Here is a 16,293-nt window from a genome sequence, read left to right on the forward strand (position 1 = left end):
TACCGCGATAGCGCATGATGATGATGTCATCAAGAGATGAAGCACTTTTCAAATATAATAAAGTAATACTTTGACAATCCATCAAGCAGTGTGGCTTACCAAAGTTGTACTAAAACATTTTTTAACAGATTTCTGCACGCCAAAATCGGTTCATGGTCAGTAAGCACAACCAGAATTCATACATAAGGCACACTCTCAATTTTTGAGAAAATTAAAGGATTTTAAGTGTGCCTTACAGTGTTGGTCAAGTTACTTGAAAAAGGTAATCAGTAACTATTACTGATTACTTCCCCCAAAAAGTAATCCCGTTACTTTACTGATTACTTATTTTCAAAAGTAATTAATTACTTAGTTACTTTTTAAAAACCCTATTTACAACCTGAATAGGTGATAAAGTGATAGATCTTTCAGCCCAATTCTTTTTCTGCATAATCCATCATACAAAATGTAATCAAATGGAAAAGTCTTTTTTTAAACTTGTTTTATCAGTTTTAATCTTTTAACTTAATGCATCAAGCAAAAATTAAATTATATGCACCATTCTCTGACTGGAAGAAATTAGTTTAACATTTAAACCTATTTTCTGCACATTCCAGCGCATAAAATAACATATTTTTTGTGTTTACACTCAGTCTTTCAAATAGATGCAAGTAAAACACAGCAGAAAATAAATAAAATAAGAGTGGGTATAAAAGAGTATAAAATAGGAGTGGGGTAGGCGGAGGTTTTCCCTGGTGCAGGTGTGCTGCAAGTCAGTTGAAGAATCCGCGAGTCTCTGTGAATTTCCCATTACGTCGTTGCGCACTCGGTGCTTGTTTAGGGGTTTTTTTCGCTGTAAAAAGAAGTTTTCTTCCCATGCACAACAGACGCAAATGTTTTTGTCACTTTTTATGGAATCAAACTCAAAATAAGGTCAGTACTTCCATGCTTTAAACGCTGCACGCTCATACTCTTCTCCTGCACTCGATATATTATCCATTGTTGATCTGCACACAGCTGTTGTCACAAATATCGCACTCGCTTACGTCATTGTCATGAGACATTCTCGCTAAAAAAAAAAAAAAAAAAAATCACGGTTTTAGTAACGCAGTGTTCCTACGGGAAAGTAACGGTAATCTAATTACCGTTTTTGCAATAGTAATCCCTTTACTCGTTACTTGAAAAAAGTAATCTGGTGCCTTATAGTGTGGAAAAGAATATATCGCGATATATATCGTTACTGCATGTGCTTCAAATTATACCGTGATATGGATTTTAGGCCATATCGCCCTGCCCTACTTCCCACATAACTTATATTTGCCGCTTACTGTATAAAGCCTTTGAGACATACAGCACAAGTGTGTTTTCATTGGCGTTTGTCTGTCTCCAGCAACATAAGGTGAAAATCAACCAGTCTTATCTCATGAAACTAAGTGGAGAGGTGAGGCACGGAGAGAGGAAGGAGTCATTCAGATTTTATGTGGATCTCAATTACTTTCTTTATTATGAAATGGAACATTGGTGTGAATGAGGGACTATGCTTTTCAAATGTTTTTGTAGTTAAGCATGCTTCTAGTATTACAGTACTGCTATGATTGGGAGAATTCTGAAGCTAACCTGTAATGTAAATTAAAACCTCCTGTATTTTTTATGTATGTACACATGCCTTGGCTTTATTTTCCATGCACTGCCATTCTGGCTAAGCACGGTATTGTCTGTAAACATTGTGTCTGTCCTGGGTCACTTGCATGACTCGTGCTCCAACGAGGAAACAATGATAGAGAGTAGTAATCCAGTTAGATTGGTCTAATGTCTAATTAACCCTGCTGCCTTCCCACTGCTCAGCTGCCCTGTAGTAACACCTGACATATGGTCATTGCAAGAGTCCAGGAACATACCCAGTGTGAGTGTGTGTCCTTATGAATGTTCTTACTGTAAATTTTGTCTCTAATTCTGTCTGCCCGTACACACACGTGTGTGCAGTGCAGTTGCAGGTTTAGTCAAGGTCAGCAGCAACGCAGGGACCTGCCCCAGTCATGGCTCATCAGCTGACTTTGCTGAGTGGCTGGTTGCCTGCTACACTGCACACCCAATGACCAGCTTTAATGAGAACTGATGCTATATGTCAACAGTATGTGTATTTATGGGCGATTTACCCACAATGCCCCTTGTCTATGCAGGAACAAAGCAGTGTTATATGTCGACAGCAGGCGTACAAATGGTCGGTGACTTTGCTGCAGAAGTGCAGTCCTACAGTTAAGGATGTTGTTTATTGGTATGAGTTCAATAATTTCAGGGTTGTTTTCAGTAGTGCTTGCTTTGTTAAAGCTGGAATTTACAGATTTAAGACTGATTTTTTTTCCCCACTTAGTTTTTATAAGTGGTACTAAAATGCTGTATGGGGAGCTCATACTGCAGTGTTTATGGCATGCAGGTAGGGCTGCCACGATTTGTCGACTAGTCACGATTACGTCGACTATCAAAATCGTCGACGACTGATTTAATAGTCGACGTGTCGTTTGAAGCTTTGGAAGATCGCAAAAGACGCAGGAATAATAGCAGGATTTAAGAGTGTAATAACGGACTGAAACAGAAGATGGCAGCACTGCATGTACAAGGATTCCAGCTGCCGTTAAACCCCGAAGAAGAAGAAGTAGCTGTGTCCCAGAATTCATAGCGCGGCCCAGCTTAGTTTCCAACAATGGCGGTAGCTAGTTAGTTTTAATATTACTCTTATTATTCTTTCTGGGTCACAAAATAAACGTTTAACATATTTTCAGGCGAGAATGTAGCTGTGTAAACCTCAAATATCTGCTCAGTTTTCGGAGACGTCTGTTACCCACTAGCTCGATAGCTAGCCGGGGGCTAGGTCACTATCGCCGTGAGAACACCGGACTCCCGGCAAATTGTTTTCAAACCCACCGCCGTCTTTCGCGACTCAGGTTAAATATATATGAGTCACTTAGATAAATTAAAAATGTTGTTGTTTGGCCTTTTTTTTTTTTTTTTTTTTAGTATTTTATTTGTTCCTGAGTAAATCGGTTTGGCTGAGATTAAAGTTATAGTTTTTACACAGCTGAATAAACGTCAAGCAGACAGCTGATTATCAGAAGTGTGAGATGCTGGAGAATATACCCCGGTGTCCTGTTATATTTTAGATAGCAAGGAGTTTATTCAACTTTACCGAAACAATCTGCAAATTTCATTAAAATTGAATAAACTATCATCTTGTCTTTATTTTTAGTTAGCACCTTAAAAGCTTAAAGCTGTAAGCTAATGATAGTTATATAAGCTGTAGTTTTACGTCCAGTGGATGATGATCTGATTAGTCGACTAATCGCAAAAATAATCGGTGACTAGTCGACTATCAAAATAATCGTTTGTGGCAGCCCTACATGCAGGTACTGCTTACTGAATCTTTAAGCTGAACTACCTGTCAGTGAATCTTGTATTATTTAACTGCATCCTTTTAAATGCTAATAGTTTCTCACATGGTAATGTGATCCTCTCTGTTACCCATCCTGCCTGTTTTTAATGACAACATGCCTTCAAGGTGAGTGACTTTAAACAGGAAGAAGTGATAATCTTTACTGATTGTTCTTAAACTTTCTTTGGTCTGGTCTGAGACTTTTCATACCCTCTGAAGGTCTCACACATCCTTAGGTGTAATTCAAGCTGTGAGCAGCTAGTAGCTCACAGCTTGAAGCTGTTAAAGCTGTTGGTGTGCCTATTGTGTGAGAGACTGCTATTTATAGTACTTAGTAAGAAACTAGGGAACACACTGCTGTTCAAAAAGATAAGATAAGATAAGATAAGATAACCTTTATTAGTCCCACACGTGGGAAATTTGTTTTGTCACAGCAGGAAGTGGACAGTGCAAAAGTTATGAGGCAAAAATTAGAATACAATAAGAATAAATACAGTACACAACTGTACAGAATAGAATAAAATAAAATACTATATACAGTAGAATAAAATAAAATAAATATACAATAAGATAAAAATAGAATACAAATACAAATACTATATACAACTGAGTAAAAATACAACGATGACAGAAAGGATTATTGCACTTAGTATTATTGCATATGTATGGATGTGTGTGCTTGATCAGTTAAAGTCTTTATTATGGAGTCTGACAGCAGTGGGGAGGAAAGACCTGCGAAATCTCTCCGTCCCACACCGTGGGTGCCGCAGTCTCCTACTGAAGGAGCTGCTCAGTGCTGTCACAGTCTGCTGCATGGGGTGGGAGATGTTGTCCATCAGGGATTCAATTCAATTCAATTCAATTTTATTTATATAGCGCCAAATCACAACAAAAGTCGCCTCAAGGCGCTTCAAGGCGCTTCAAGGGATGACAGCTTAGCCGCCGTTCTCCTGTCACTCACCACCTCCACTGGGTCCAGAGGGCATCCTAGAACAGAGCTGGCCCTTCGGATCACCCTGTTCAGTCTCTTCCTGTCCCCAGCAGAGATGCTGCCGCCCCAGCAGACCACACCATAAAAGATAGCAGAAGCCACCACAGAGTCATAGAAGGTCTTCAGGAGTGGGCCCTCCACTCCAAACGACCTGAGTCTCCGCAGCAGGTACAGCCTGCTCTGCCCTTTCCTGTAGAGGGCGTCTGAGTTATGAGTCCAGTCCAGTCTATTGTTCAGATGAACACCAAGGTACCTGTAGCTGTCCACAGCCTCAATGTCCATACCTTGGATGTTCAGTGGTTGCAGTGGAGAATGCTTGTGCCTGCGGAAGTCTACCACCAGTTCCTTGGTTTTACTGGCGTTGATCTGGAGGTAGTTCAGCTGGCACCAGTCCACAAAGTCTTGGGTCAGACCTCTGTACTCCTTGTCGTCCCCATCAGTGATGAGGCCGACTATTGCAGAGTCATCAGAGAACTTCTGCAGGAAGCACTGGGTGGAATTGTGGGAGAAGTCTGCAGTGTAGATGGTGAAGAGGAACGGAGCCAGAACCGTTCCCTGTGGGGCGTATCAGAACTGTTTTCATATGACCTGACTTCAGGTTCATACACAGAATAAAGTTACAGTTGGCCTTTCATATGAAAATACTGCTGAAAATTAAAATGAGAGGGTTCAGGAATATTTTTATTTCCTGTTCAGCATCTTCAGACTTTAATTCTAGGAAACTGAGTAAGAAGGCATGGAGCAGACACTGCCACAGTCTGACTCTTGCATTTGGATTCCAGCAGACGGTGAAAAATTCAAGAAAGTCAGACAGCCAAAAGCTTTTAACAGAACTGAATGAGTTGACAAAAGTAATGCCAGGAGGGAAATGTGGAGCTGGTTGGCTCACAATCAGACACCCAGTCAGCATCCAGTGCCCTGTGTAGGTTTTTATAGACAGCTGTTCAAGCTGCAGTTTGTTACATTTGTCAAAGATGAGAATAGCAGCTAGATTGAGTTGTTGTTGTTTTTTTTTTTTAAAGAAAGGTGGTGACATAAACTGAAATTGGATAGGAGTGCGAGTGGCTTAGTCAGTATCTCCTTAACCCAGCATTACATGTCATCAGTTCCTCTCCAGACCCACCTCCACAGCTTCCATTTATCATTTATCGTCATTTATAGTCTTCTGAAATGGTGTCACATATACATGGAAATGAACAGGAGTGCTTCCCCTCCTTATTTGTCTTATATTTCTCATTCCTGTCAGACTTTATTAGTACAGTTTTGCTCTTTTTAAATAATAATTTAGATCTTCAGACAAATTTAGATTTATTTATTTATTTTAAATGTCAGCCATGCCTCCTCCGCACATTGCAGAGCACATCTTTATAGTTCATACATTTGCATAAATCAGACTGTACTAACATCAAGTGCTTTGTTCTCTATCATGTGTCTTCACAGTGGCTGACTGCAGCTCGGGTCCCCATGCCCTGTCTTGTGAGCACTGCTTGGCCCGCTGAGCCCATAGGTGCGTCTATACCGGGCTACAGCTGAAGCAGGTCTGGTCGGTGGTGGAGGTGGGTCCTCGGAGGGCCTGATAGCAGGCGAAGAGGCCTGTCCCGTTTCAGCCACACGAAGATGAACAAACTGAACTTCCACAACAACAAAACCATGCAGGACCGCCGCTGTGTCTGTGTCTTTTTGCCCAATGATGACACACTGAATGTCATAGTTAATGTGAGTAGATGCATAAAAACTTTTTAAGGTAAAGAAATACTTATGAGTGAAATAATGTAGTGTACTTCAAATGCTTTAATTGACAAACAGGCAGCTTTATTTTCTAGATTAGATTTAGAAACATAAACAAAGATGATGCACATCTTTTATATACAGTCTGTGGGCGAGACTGTAGAAAGAAAGTCAATGACCAAGCTGCTCGGCTTTGTCTGAAGGTTCAACTATTTAGCGCTTTACCTCTCAGAGTACTATAGGTCATTGATTGTGCCAGGTGTTTTTTAGGTGAGCTACCTTTTGTTTTCTTATCTCGGAAAACAGGTGTTTGTTTTGTAGGTTCCTGATTGAAAGCTGCCTGGTTCGTTTTTCAGAGGTAGACATAACCGCATCTAAATGAAAAGCTTTAAAGCCCTTTAGGAGCAGGCATGAAGTCAAAATCATCTCTACTGTTACACATCATGTTGAGTTTACAATAAGTTTTAAAGAGCTGTTTGCTGATTGAGTTATACATTTACACTCAATGAGGAGCTATCAGCCAAGCAGCTGATTGATCTCAGTGCTTTCCATGCTATCTAAGCAAGGAAAAACAAGGTAGTTCTCTCCAAAAACAATAACTGTTACAGGATCTTTTTTTTTTTTCCTTCAAAGAAATGTCTCTGGCCTGGTCAGTAGATCTTTCCGCGATCCAATGTGTTCTTTTGCAGACTGGATAATAATAAATAATAATGGATTGCATTTATATAGCGCTTTTCTAGAGCGTTTTACAATTCCACTATTCATTCACTCTCACATTCACACACTGGTGGAGGCAAACCACAGTTGTAGCCACAGCTGCCGTGGGGCAGACTGACAGAAACGAGGCTGCCATATCGTGCCATCGGCCCCTCTGGCCAACACCAGATAGCTAGATAGAATAGCTCTGTTTACATTCTTATTTCACCACTGGTGAAACTGCCTTATGAAAATGACAATAAATCAAGTTATACAAGCTCGGAGAGCATGTTAAGTCTGCTTGGTAGTACAGGCTTAGTAAAAACCAGTTGGTGCTACTGGCCACTGGCTTAAGGTTGGGATTAGGTTTAACTGTAAGTGTCAAAGTAAATAAGGTTTTTGAACTAAACCTAAAAGCACACAGGCTGAGAAGTTTTGATTTCATTGCAAATTCTAGTCAATATTTCAGAAAGTTCATGAATCTCTTCAAGTTAAAAGATCCAGAATTTAATTTCAATCTACAATCACCCATCTGCATTTTGCAAAAGCAAAAACAAAGAAAAATTAACCAATGGGAATGTCAAATCTCAGAACTGCCAGAAGAAGACTGTTTTCCCGTAAAATAAGACTGTGTTTGGTGGCTAACACCATGGTACCACAACATGTTTAAGCTTGCACAAGATGTCATAGGATGATAAACATGCATGCAGAGTGCTGCTCATGCATGCCCCAGGTCTTTGTAGTGGTTCATAACAGTGCAGAATAAATACAACACATTGCCGATCACTAATAATTGTCCTGACATCTCCTCCCCAGGTGAAGAGTTTGTGCCAGGAACTTTTGGTCCAGGTGTGTGACCTCCTCAGGCTGAAGGACTGTCATCTGTTTGGGCTCAGTGTTATTCAGAGTAAGACTACTTTTCATTTAGGGGTATGGGTAGAGCTGGGCGATATGAGATTTTTTCATATCAGGCGATAACGATATCTATCACGATATAAGCCAAATAACTATATTTGTAAGATTTAAATGTGCCGTTGCTCACAAGTAAAATGTGAAATAATCAGCAGCTTGTTTTTATTTTATATATTTATTTCCCATAATAAGTTCAACAGGGTAGATGTACTTAAGGAACATGAGACTTTTTCAGATAAATAAAGACAAATATTGCAAACTACACAAAAGGCAGCCGCTAAAGCGTTTAAGTTTCAAAATAGAACAAACAAAACAGACTACTAAATTGTCAGTTCCACTTAGAAACAAAATATTAATTCTAAAAATGAATCTTAGTTTGTTTTACAGAAGAACAGACAAAATTGACTAACTTTTGTCAATATCAAATAAACTGAGAACTAAAAGGAAATTCTCAATCTCTCCTTGTTGTATAGCTTAGCTTTTCAAACAGTTTTAACAGTTACTTTAGTCTGACAAAAGCCGAATGACGAATTAGCGCTTCCAGTCAGAGATTGAGCATGCACCGGTTTATTGTATTTCCAGACTTGCTTTCGGCACAATTTATAGTGCGCGCTACTTCAGACTTGAAATAGCCAAAATACCTTCACACTACGGAACTTCTATGGCTCTTCCGTTTGACAATCTCTTCGACATTGGAACCATCATCTGTTTTCTCTTCGGTCACGCTCGGTTGATTTTTCTCTAGTCGGCGCACTCATTTCCTCCATTACCCGGGCGGTACGGTGGCTGGCTGCTTCCCAAACAAATACACATGTGCGGCTTGGCACTTGTGCTTTACGTAACAAGTCACGTGACGTGACGCTGCGGCTGTGATTGGTTCGGCTCTGCGCTACTTAATTTGGATTGGCTGTTTTTTTTGTTTGTTTTTTTTTTTAAAGAGGACAAGAGCGGCGAGGTCTATCGCGATAGTTTAATTTTTCTATCGAGAAAAAGTTATATCGCAATACATATCGTTATCGTTCTATCGCCCAGCTCTAGGTGTGTGTATGTATGTATGTATATATATATATATATATATTTCTGTTTTGTTGTGTGCAGCTCAAAGTTGATCTCATCAGTCAGAATGATTATTCTTAGGGTCTTTATACAAATAGTACTTTTGATCATGAAGTATGCTTGTCATCAGGAGCCACATAAAACCAGTGTAACCAGACAGATACTTTCCTTAGTACTAAAAGTAGCATCTCTCACATATCTGTCATGGCGGTTGCCCAGGAACCAGGGCCTCCTGATCCTGACTGCCTCCCATTGTGTGGCAAAGTTAAAGTTGTTTTTACAGTGATGGGGCTCAGCGAGGGTCGTCCTATTGGAATGAGTCACTGTGTCTGTTTTATGGTGTGGCAGACAGCAGATGACAGTTGTAGGCAGCTGCATAGGGAAAGTAAATTGCAAAAGGCGGTGTTTTCAGACAGCTGCCCGCCAGATGAGCCAATGGCGGCACAGCAGGTCAGTTGAGCTGGAGCCAAAGGGTCTGATTGTAGGACATTCCTGAAGTGCTTGTCTGAACAGCGTGAAATGCCCAAGGCAAACAGAGGCCACCCACTCCCTGTGTGTCACCCACTGTCCCCCTGACAAGACGATCTTCACCAGACTCAGTTTTAGATAATATCTGTGGTTTAAAATAATAAAATTTGTGAATGTTTTCAGCAATAGGGAAAAGATTTCTGTGGTGCCAAACTGTAATTTAAGTATTCACACGGTGTGCCAGAAATGGCATCCTTCTCTATTTATATTGCCGTTATAGGCCACAAAATTACGTTTTACAGGTCAGGTCAGTTCACACACACACACACACACACACACACACACACACACACACACACACTTTTAAAAAACAGTTTCCCACTAACCCCTGCTTCATTTCCACTTCTACTAATGTGCAACCACAAAAATACATCTGCAGATTATCCTTGGTAATAGGAATATTGTTTCTGGAAACAGATATTGCCTTTGGGTATTTCAGATATATTTTTTGGATTCTTCAAGTGCCACAAACCAAACATAAATTGGCTCAATAGCAATAGAATGGCGGCAGAAGTCTTAGCTGTGGAGATCTCAAATTGTCACCAAGTAAAACCAGCATTTTCTTGGAAAATGTTTGAAATCTAACAGTGTGGAAATAAAGAATTTTAATGGATCTTTGTATTCTGGTGATTATAATAATGTGCTGCTGCTTAATGTGCTGACTTTATAAGTGCAAGTCATGTAAACGAACACTCAAGTTCCAGGTATATTTATAATGTTGATAAAAATAGGTGCTGGCATCCTGTCATAGAGGCTCTGCTCCTGCTCTTTATGTGGCTTTTAGCTTTTCAGCTGGTTTTAATTGTATAGAAGCCCAGAGTTGTCAGATCAGCAGGCTGCAGCTTATGAAGGGTGTCACTTTAGGAAAAGATTAAGACATGACAGCGTGATTTAAAGAGAATGAGAGGGAGGCTCAGAGTACAAAGGGAAGCTCAGAGGCTGTCTAATGTGACTGCTCTGAGGCAGTCTTTGAACTGGGCTCATTCAGTGGTGATTTTTCTGAGCAACACACACAAAGGCATATATGTATGTATCCAGGTGTGCACACACCGATGACACAGACAGTGAGTTCCTGGGCTAAAGCAGTTTCTCTCCCATTGCAGATAATGAGCACATCTATATGGAGCTGGATCAGAAATTGTCCAAGTACTGTCCCAAAGAATGGAAGAGAGAAGCAAGCAAGGTAAGAAAAGTTTTGCTGGGCTCCCAAATTTTAGTAGAAATTGGAAGAAGACAGTAAGATGTAAATCAAAAAGGATTTACCAAGAGTATTCTACCTGGACTTACATGATTTATACAATTAAAATTCCTTGTCAGATGGGTATAATTTACCATCTACTTGCTTACCTTCTAAAAACCGTGGTCATATTTGCATACAGTTCTGCTCAAAGCCCTGACCTTTTTTGGATCCAGAGGAGCTATATGCCTAACATACAAGTTCAAATCTGTAGGTATGGACATTAGGCTATGTTCACACTGCTGGTCTTGATGCTCAATTCCGATTTTTTGATCAAATCCGATTTTTTTGTCTGCTTGTTCACACTACAAATAAAATGCGACAGCAAACGCGCTCTAGTGTGAACCCTCAAAGCGGCCTGCATGCGCAAAAGAAGATGTCACACACAACGCGCTCTGTTTAGACCCAGAGCAAACCATATTGTTTGACTGATGGCCCTTAATATAAAGACTTCGGACTTTACTTTTCCCAATTTTTGCTTTAAGTCATTTTGTTATTTTTACATAATAATGTAAACTAGAAAGTGCATTTTCTGAAGAAACTGCAGTGTGAATGCTTGAATCTGAATGTATGCATTGAAATGAAATAATTACTGAATTTAAGTTAAAAATTTTGAATGAGATAAAAAAAAAAACCCCGAATTTAACCTGAAAACAAAGGTGCTGAACTGCTAAAAGCTGAAGGTTACACAGAAGAAGAAGTTGGAAAAAAGCTGAAAATGTTTTAATTGTAAATTAGAAAAACCTAAGAAATGAGAAAAGAACATTTAGAGTCAGAAAACATCTGAAAGAATATTAAAAGGTCATATTCTTTGAATCACTGAATGACTAAAATGTGATCCCTCCACTTGGACCCACACAGTTTAAAAAGTTTACATCTCTGAGCTTTGAAAGACAAGATGTTGGAAAAAGAACAACGATGGCGACGTTTTGAGGGTAAAATGATGGCTTTAACACTGTGGACACAGCAGCAGTTGAAAGAGAAGTGTTTAAGATGAATCTTGGCACAGTGGCAGGCAGAGCTCGTTAAGCAGGCAGGTGTGAGCCTGGTTGCTATAGTGACCGCACCCAATGGCTCCATACACACGGACACAGACATGCACCTCACTTTTGCTGCTTAAAATGAACAGAAAAGTCAGGCCGAAACAAATCGTTCCCAAATGAAAAGTAAAAGTCGTATTGACAAAATTCTTTCACTGTGAGCGACAGCAATGTCTAGTCTACCAAATTCTCAGTTTTCATGTCTGTGGAGTTTATTATATGGACGTGGTGACAGTGGAAAGACACCATGCTCTTCTGATTTTCAAACGAACCTTCTGAGCCATTTTAACATTAGAGTCTATGGAAGAGTTGGAGGGAGGAGGCTGTGCATTGGTGACATTTATGAAAGAACCATAACACCTAGTACAATAGTAAACACATTGGATGAAAGAGGACAGCCATGGCTACGTTTTGAGGGTAAAATCATACCTGTAGAGCAAACGCTGCGGACACAGCAGCAGTTTTAAAAAAGATTTTAAGATTATTTTTTTTGCTCCTCTCACTCTAGCAGTTGAGCTGCCTCACTCTAGCCCCAACATTCCGTCCCATACACACCCATTATAAACTCTGAAACGGGTGAAAAAACATCATGAAACTTAAACTGGAACTGAAGAAAAAGTATAATAGATATTGAAAAGATAAATGCAAGTTGAATAGTTGAATGTCTTGTCTTCGTTTTAAAGTTTGAATGGTGGCTCTATGTCAATGTATGTGGAAGTAGTAAGAGTTTAAAAATGAGTAAGTTGAATGAGGATTTGAAGGGTCTCCCCATTGAAATACATTATAAATTTTTGTTGAATAAAGTTGAATAAAATTAAAAATATAAATGTTAAAAATATGAAAAATGGAAGCAGTGTTGTCCAAAAGAATAGGAATCTAACGGTGTTTGAATGGTTCTTCTAAGTTGAACGGTTTTGAAGGAGTAGGATTACAAAAAACGTACGGAATACAGAATAAAATATAATAACTAGAAAGTGCATTTTCTGAAGAAACTGCAGTGTGAATGCTTGAATCTGAATGTATGCACTGAAATGAATTAATTGCTGAATTTTGAGTTAAAAATATTGAATGAGATTAAAAAAAAACAAAAAAAAAAACGAATTTAACCTGAAAACAAAGGTGCTGAACTGCTAAAAGCTGAAGGTTACACAGAAGAAGGAGTTGGAAAAAAACTGAAAATGTTTTAATTGTAAATTAGAAAACCCTAAGAAATGAGAAGAGAACATTTAGAGTCAGAAAACATCTGAATGAATATTAAAAGTTCATATTCTTTGAATCACTGAATGACTAAAATGTGATCCCTCCGCTTGGATCCACACAGTTTAAAAAATTTAAAAGTCTGAGCTTTGAAAGACACGGTGTTGGAAAGAGAACAATAATGGCGACAATTTGAGGGTAAAATGATGGCTGTAACACTGTGGACACAGCAGCAGTTGAAAGAGAAGTGCTTAAGATGAATCTTGGTACAGTGGCAGGCAGAGCTCGTTAAGCAGGCAGGTGTGAGCCTGGTTGCTATAGTGACCGCACCCAATGGCTCCATACACACGACACAGACATGCACCTCACTTTTGCTGCTTAAAATGAACAGAAAAGTCAGGCCGAAACAAATCGTTCCCAAATGAAAAGTATAGGTCGTATTGACGAAATTCTTTCACCGTGAGCGGCAGCAATGTCTAGTCTACCTAATTCTCAGTTTTCATGCCTGTGGAGTTTATTATATGGACGTGGTGACAGTGTAAAAACACCATGCTCTTCTGATTTTCAAACGAACCTTCTGAGCCATTTTAACATTAGAGTCTATGGAAGAGTTGGAGGGAGGAGGCTGTGCATTGGTGACATTTACGAAAGAACCATAACACCTAGGACAATAGTAAACACATTGGATGAAAGAGGACAGCGATGGCTACGTTTTGAGGGTAAAATCATACCTGTAGAGCAAACGCTGCGGACACAGCAGCAGTTTTAAAAAAGATTTTAAGATTAATTTTTTTGCTCCTCTCACTCTAGCAGTTGAGCTGCCTCACTCTAGCCCCAACATTCCGTCCCATACACACCCATTATAAACTCTGAAACGGGTGAAAAAACATCATGAAACTCAAACTGGAACTGAAGAAAAAGTATAATAGATATTGAAAAGATAAATACAAGTTGAATAGTTGAATGTCTTGTCTTCGTTTTAAAGTTTGAATGGTGGCTCTATGTCAATGTATGTGGAAGTAGTAAGAGTTTAAAAATGAGTAAGTTGAATGAGGATTTGAAGGGTCTCCCCATTGAAATACATTATAAATTTTTGTTGAATAAAGTTGAATAAAATTAAAAATATAAATGTTAAAAATATGAAAAATAGAAGCAGTGTTGTCCAAAAGAATAGGAATCTAACGGTGTTTGAATGGTTTTTCTAAGTTGAACGGTTTTGAAGGAGTAGGATTACAAAAAACGTACGGAATACAGAATAAAATATAATAACTAGAAAGTGCATTTTCTGAAGAAACTGCAGTGTGAATGCTTGAATCTGAATGTATGCACTGAAATGAATTAATTACTGAATTTAAGTTAAAAATCTTGAATGAGATAAAAAAAAAAACCCGAATTTAACCTGAAAACAAAAGTGCTGAACTGCTAAAAGCTGAAGGTTACACAGAAGAAGAAGTTGGAAAAAAGCTGAAAATGTTTTAATTGTAAATTAGAAAAACCTAAGAAATGAGAAAAGAACATTTAGAGTCAGAAAACATCTGAAAGAATATTAAAAGGTCATATTCTTTGAATCACTGAATGACTCAAATGTGATCCCTCCACTTGGACCCACACAGTTTAAAAAGTTTACATCTCTGAGCTTTGAAAAACAGTGTTGGAAAGAGAACAACGATGGCGACGTTTTGAGGGTAAAATGATGGCTGTAACACTGTGGACACAGCAGCAGTTGAAAGAGAAGTGTTTAAGATGAATCTTGGCAGAGTGAGAGAGAGAGCTCGTTAAGCAGGCAGGTGTGAGCCTGGTTGCTATAGTGACTGCACCCAAGGGCTCCATACACACGTACACAGACATGCACCTCACTTTTGCTGCTTAAAATGAACAGAAAAGTCAGGCCGAAACAAATCGCTCCCAAATGAAAAGTAAAAGTCGTATTGACAAAATTCTTTCACCGTGAGCGACAGCAGCTTCTAGTCTACCTAATTCTCAGTTTTCATGTCTGTGGAGTTTATTATATGGACGTGGTGACAGTGGAAAGACACCATGCTCTTCTGATTTTCAAACGAACCTTCTGAGCCATTTTAACATTAGAGTCTATGGAAGAGTTGGAAGGAGGAGGCTGTGCATTGGTGACATTTATGAGAGAACCGTAACACCTAGGACAATAGTAAACACATTGGATGAAAGAGGACAGCGATGGCTACGTTTTGAGGGTAAAATCATACCTGTAGAGCAAACGCTGTGGACACAGCAGCAGTTTTAAAAAAGATTTTAAGATAAATTTTTTTGCTCCTCTCACTCTAGCAGTTGAGCTGTCTCACTCTAGCCCCAACATTCCGTCCCATACACACCCATTATAAACTCTGAAACGGGTGAAAAAACATCATGAAACTTAAACTGGAACTGAAGAAAAAGTATAATAGATATTGAAAAGATAAATACAAGTTGAATAGTTGAATGTCTTGTCTTCGTTTTAAAGTTTGAATGGTGGCTCTATGTCAATGTATGTTGAAGTAGTAAGAGTTTAAAAATGAGTAAGTTGAATGAGAATTTGAAGGGTCTCCCCATTGAAATACATGGGAAATTTTTGTTGAATAAAGTTGAATAAAATTAAAAATATAAATGTTAAAAATGAGAAAAGTAGAAGCAGTCATGTCCAAAAGAATAGGAATCTAATGGTGTTTGAATGGTTTTTCTAAGTTGAACGGTTTTGAAGGAGTAGGAGTACAAAAAACGTACGGAATAGATAAAATATAATAATAATAAAGATTAGAATAACAATACTGTGAATGCTTTTCAAGCATTCACACTAACTAGAAAGTGCATTTTCTGAAGAAACTGCAGTGTGAATGCTTGAATCTGAATGTATGCACTGAAATGAATTAATTACTGAATTTAAGTTAAAAATCTTGAATGAGATAAAAAAAAAAAAACCCGAATTTAACCTGAAAACAAAAGTGCTGAACTGCTAAAAGCTGAAGGTTACACAGAAGAAGAAGTTGGAAAAAAGCTGAAAATGTTTTAATTGTAAATTAGAAAAACCTAAGAAATGAGAAAAGAACATTTAGAGTCAGAAAACATCTGAAAAAATATTAAAAGGTCATATTCTTTGAATCACTGAATGACTAAAATGTGATCCCTCCACTTGGACCCACACAGTTTAAAAAGTTTACATCTCTGAGCTTTGAAAGACAAGATGTTGGAAAAAGAACAACGATGGCGACGTTTTGAGGGTAAAATGATGGCTTTAACACTGTGGACACAGCAGCAGTTGAAAGAGAAGTGTTTAAGATGAATCTTGGCAGAGTGAGAGAGAGAGCTCGTTAAGCAGGCAGGTGTGAGCCTGGTTGCTATAGTGACCGCACCCAATGGCTCCATACACACGTACACAGACATGCGCCTCACTTTTGCTGCTTAAAATGAACAGAAAAGTCAGGCCGAAACAAATCGCTCCCAAATGAAAAGTAAAAGTCGTATTGACAAAATTCTTTCACCGTGAGCGACAGCA

The 16,293-nt window shown here is 38.8% G+C and overlaps 1 protein-coding gene and 1 long non-coding RNA gene across 2 annotated transcripts in view; one reads left to right on the top strand and one right to left on the bottom strand.

Moving 5' to 3' along the window:
• Positions 1-16,293, bottom strand: part of LOC146686116 (uncharacterized) — a 130,768-nt gene that overhangs the window by 74,557 nt on the left and 39,918 nt on the right. The window lies entirely within an intron of this gene.
• The window catches only part of frmd6 (FERM domain containing 6), a 59,617-nt gene that overhangs the window by 9,386 nt on the left and 33,938 nt on the right, over positions 1-16,293 (top strand). Inside the window, exons 2-4 of the mRNA XM_085442285.1 lie at positions 5,838-6,113; positions 7,638-7,728; positions 10,421-10,500. Of these exons, the coding sequence (XP_085298411.1) occupies positions 6,015-6,113; positions 7,638-7,728; positions 10,421-10,500 (270 nt within the window). The 5' untranslated portion in view covers positions 5,838-6,014. The remainder of the gene's footprint in view (positions 1-5,837; positions 6,114-7,637; positions 7,729-10,420; positions 10,501-16,293) is intronic.

This window comes from Copadichromis virginalis, linkage group LG19 (genome assembly GCF_057382275.1).
Source record: "Copadichromis virginalis isolate Kocher_CV1m ecotype Utaka linkage group LG19, C_Virginalis_male_GT1.1, whole genome shotgun sequence".
Taxonomy (NCBI): Eukaryota; Metazoa; Chordata; class Actinopteri; order Cichliformes; family Cichlidae; genus Copadichromis; species Copadichromis virginalis.